This window comes from Diaphorina citri, unplaced genomic scaffold (genome assembly GCF_000475195.1).
Source record: "Diaphorina citri unplaced genomic scaffold, Diaci psyllid genome assembly version 1.1 scaffold9799, whole genome shotgun sequence".
Lineage (NCBI taxonomy): Eukaryota > Metazoa > Arthropoda > Insecta > Hemiptera > Psyllidae > Diaphorina > Diaphorina citri.
In genome coordinates, this window is record NW_007387173.1 from 1 (window position 1) to 2089 (window position 2089).

A 2089-nucleotide genomic window follows, 5' to 3' on the forward strand; every position below is an offset into this window, starting at 1 on the left:
ACGTTTCTCCAGAGAGATAGAAGGGAGATAACAGGAGATTAGGAGACTCAGATCAGTTGGGTCTACAAGCTCATCCACGAAGAGCTCTGTGAACCTGAAAAACAATTCCATATTTACTTTTAAATTTAATACAACTAAAAGTTGGGACCAAAATCCGAGTTAAAACTAGGTTACAATTTAAACCTTAGAATGCCAGCCTAGTTAGCTTGGTTGGTAGCGCGTCTGCCTTGTTAACGCTAGGTCGCGGGTTCGATTCCCGCCCGGGGCAGAAAAATGTAGATCAAAAGTCTCCTTGGGCCGCGAAGGTTGAGAAAAGTACGGTTCGGCAATTATTCGGCCTCTAAGTTAGCGATACTTTGTTACAGATATGGTATTAAAGGCTAATTCTGGACTGTTACCTTGAGATAGAAGCTGGTAATGTGCTGACGTTTCTCCAGAGAGATAGAAGGGAGATAACAGGAGATTAGGAGACTCAGATCAGTTGGGTCTACAAGCTCATCCACGAACAGCTCTGTGAACCTGAAAAACAATTCAATATTTACTTTTAAATTTAATACAACTAAAAGTTGGGAGCACAATCCGAGTTAAAACTAGGTTACAATTTAAGCCTTAGAATGCCAGCCTAGTTAGCTTGGTTGGTAGCGCGTCTGCCTTGTTAACGCTAGGTCGCGGGTTCGATTCCCGCCCGGGGCAGAGGGGAGATAACAGGAGATTAGGAGACTCAGATCAGTTGGGTCTACAAGCTCATCCACAAACAGCTCTGTGAACCTGAAAAACAATTCAATATTTACTTTTAAATTTAATACAACTAAAAGTCGGGACCACAATCCGAGTTAAAACTAGGTTACAATTTAAGCATTAGAATGCCAGCCTAGTTAGCTTGGTTAGTAGCGCGTCTGCCTTGTTAGCGCTAGGCCGCGGGTTCGATTCCCGCCCGGGGCAGATTTTATCCTGAAGGAATAAGGTTCGTTCTTGGAAAGTCTGCCTTTCTGCTATCCTGTCTTCCGGGGCAGATTTTATCCTGAAGGAATAAGGTTCGTTCTTGGAAAGTCTGCCTTTCTCCTATCCTGTCTTCCTTCACTCTTCGATTTCGGGACAATAAGACCTAAGCAGTTATAGTTCCCTCTGTCAAACCTCTTGAAAAAAAAAATCACCTCTTATTCCTTTATTTTCTTCGTCTCTTTTCCTACCTGTTTCGCAGGCCGGCCGGCAGATCCTTCTTGCCCACATCAGTGGCGGGGTTCATGGCCGCCATTAGTCGGAAGTTCGGATGTCGGGGCACCGGGTCTATGTCGCCTCGCTCGTACAGACACACACTGCCATGGCGCTCTAGGAGGCCGGACAAACATTGCAGAGTCTCCGCCGAGGCCAAGTTGATCTCGTCGAGCAAAATCCAGTGACCTGACGGGGGGGAAATTATTACAGGGGATGTATGACCACAGGGGATGTAAAGGGTTAACGGGTAACGTTAAGGGGCGTTCGAATATCTTTATATGATTAGGATCGAGTGGAAAATTATTACAAGGGATGTATGACCACAGGGGATGTAAAGGGTTAACGGGTAACGTAAATGGGCGTTCGAATATTATCATATGATTAGGGTCGAGTGGATTGGAACACATCACATGCCTTCAGGTACACTCTATTTGTCAAGGGTCTAGGTTTTCCTTGCCCTTGGGATCAATTTTCAGTCGAGTGGATTTGAACACATCACATGCCTTCAGGTACACTCTATTTGTCAAGGGTCTAGGTTTTCCTTGCCCTTGGGATCAATTTTCAAGAAACCATTTACTGATGAAATTTTGTAATGAAACAATAAGTTAAAGAAGCCTTTTTTGGCCCCTTAAATGAAAACGAAGTTTTTCCTTGGAAAATCTAAATGTTTGGAGATGGCCTGCAATACTGCGATGCAATATGATTTTTCGAATTAACATCATAGTATACCTACCTACTGATCTGAAGTACCATAAGCATTTCACACAAAAATGTACTTTTCTTTCGCAACAGAAACAACTGTGATGAGGCCTCTTCATTTCAAAATTCCCCACATAGCACAGCGGGGTTGTTAATCAAGATTGAAACAAGGGCG

General features: G+C 43.7%; 1 protein-coding gene across 1 annotated transcript; it reads right to left on the reverse strand.

The window, feature by feature from the left end:
- Positions 1–398: 398 nt before the first annotated feature.
- Positions 399–1401, reverse strand: LOC103522629 (midasin-like; the record flags this gene model as incomplete). Its single annotated transcript, XM_026832673.1, has 2 exons — positions 399–519; positions 1191–1401. Coding segments are annotated over 2 exons (332 nt in total), but the record flags the coding sequence as incomplete, so codon positions are not given.
- Positions 1402–2089: the final 688 nt, after the last annotated feature.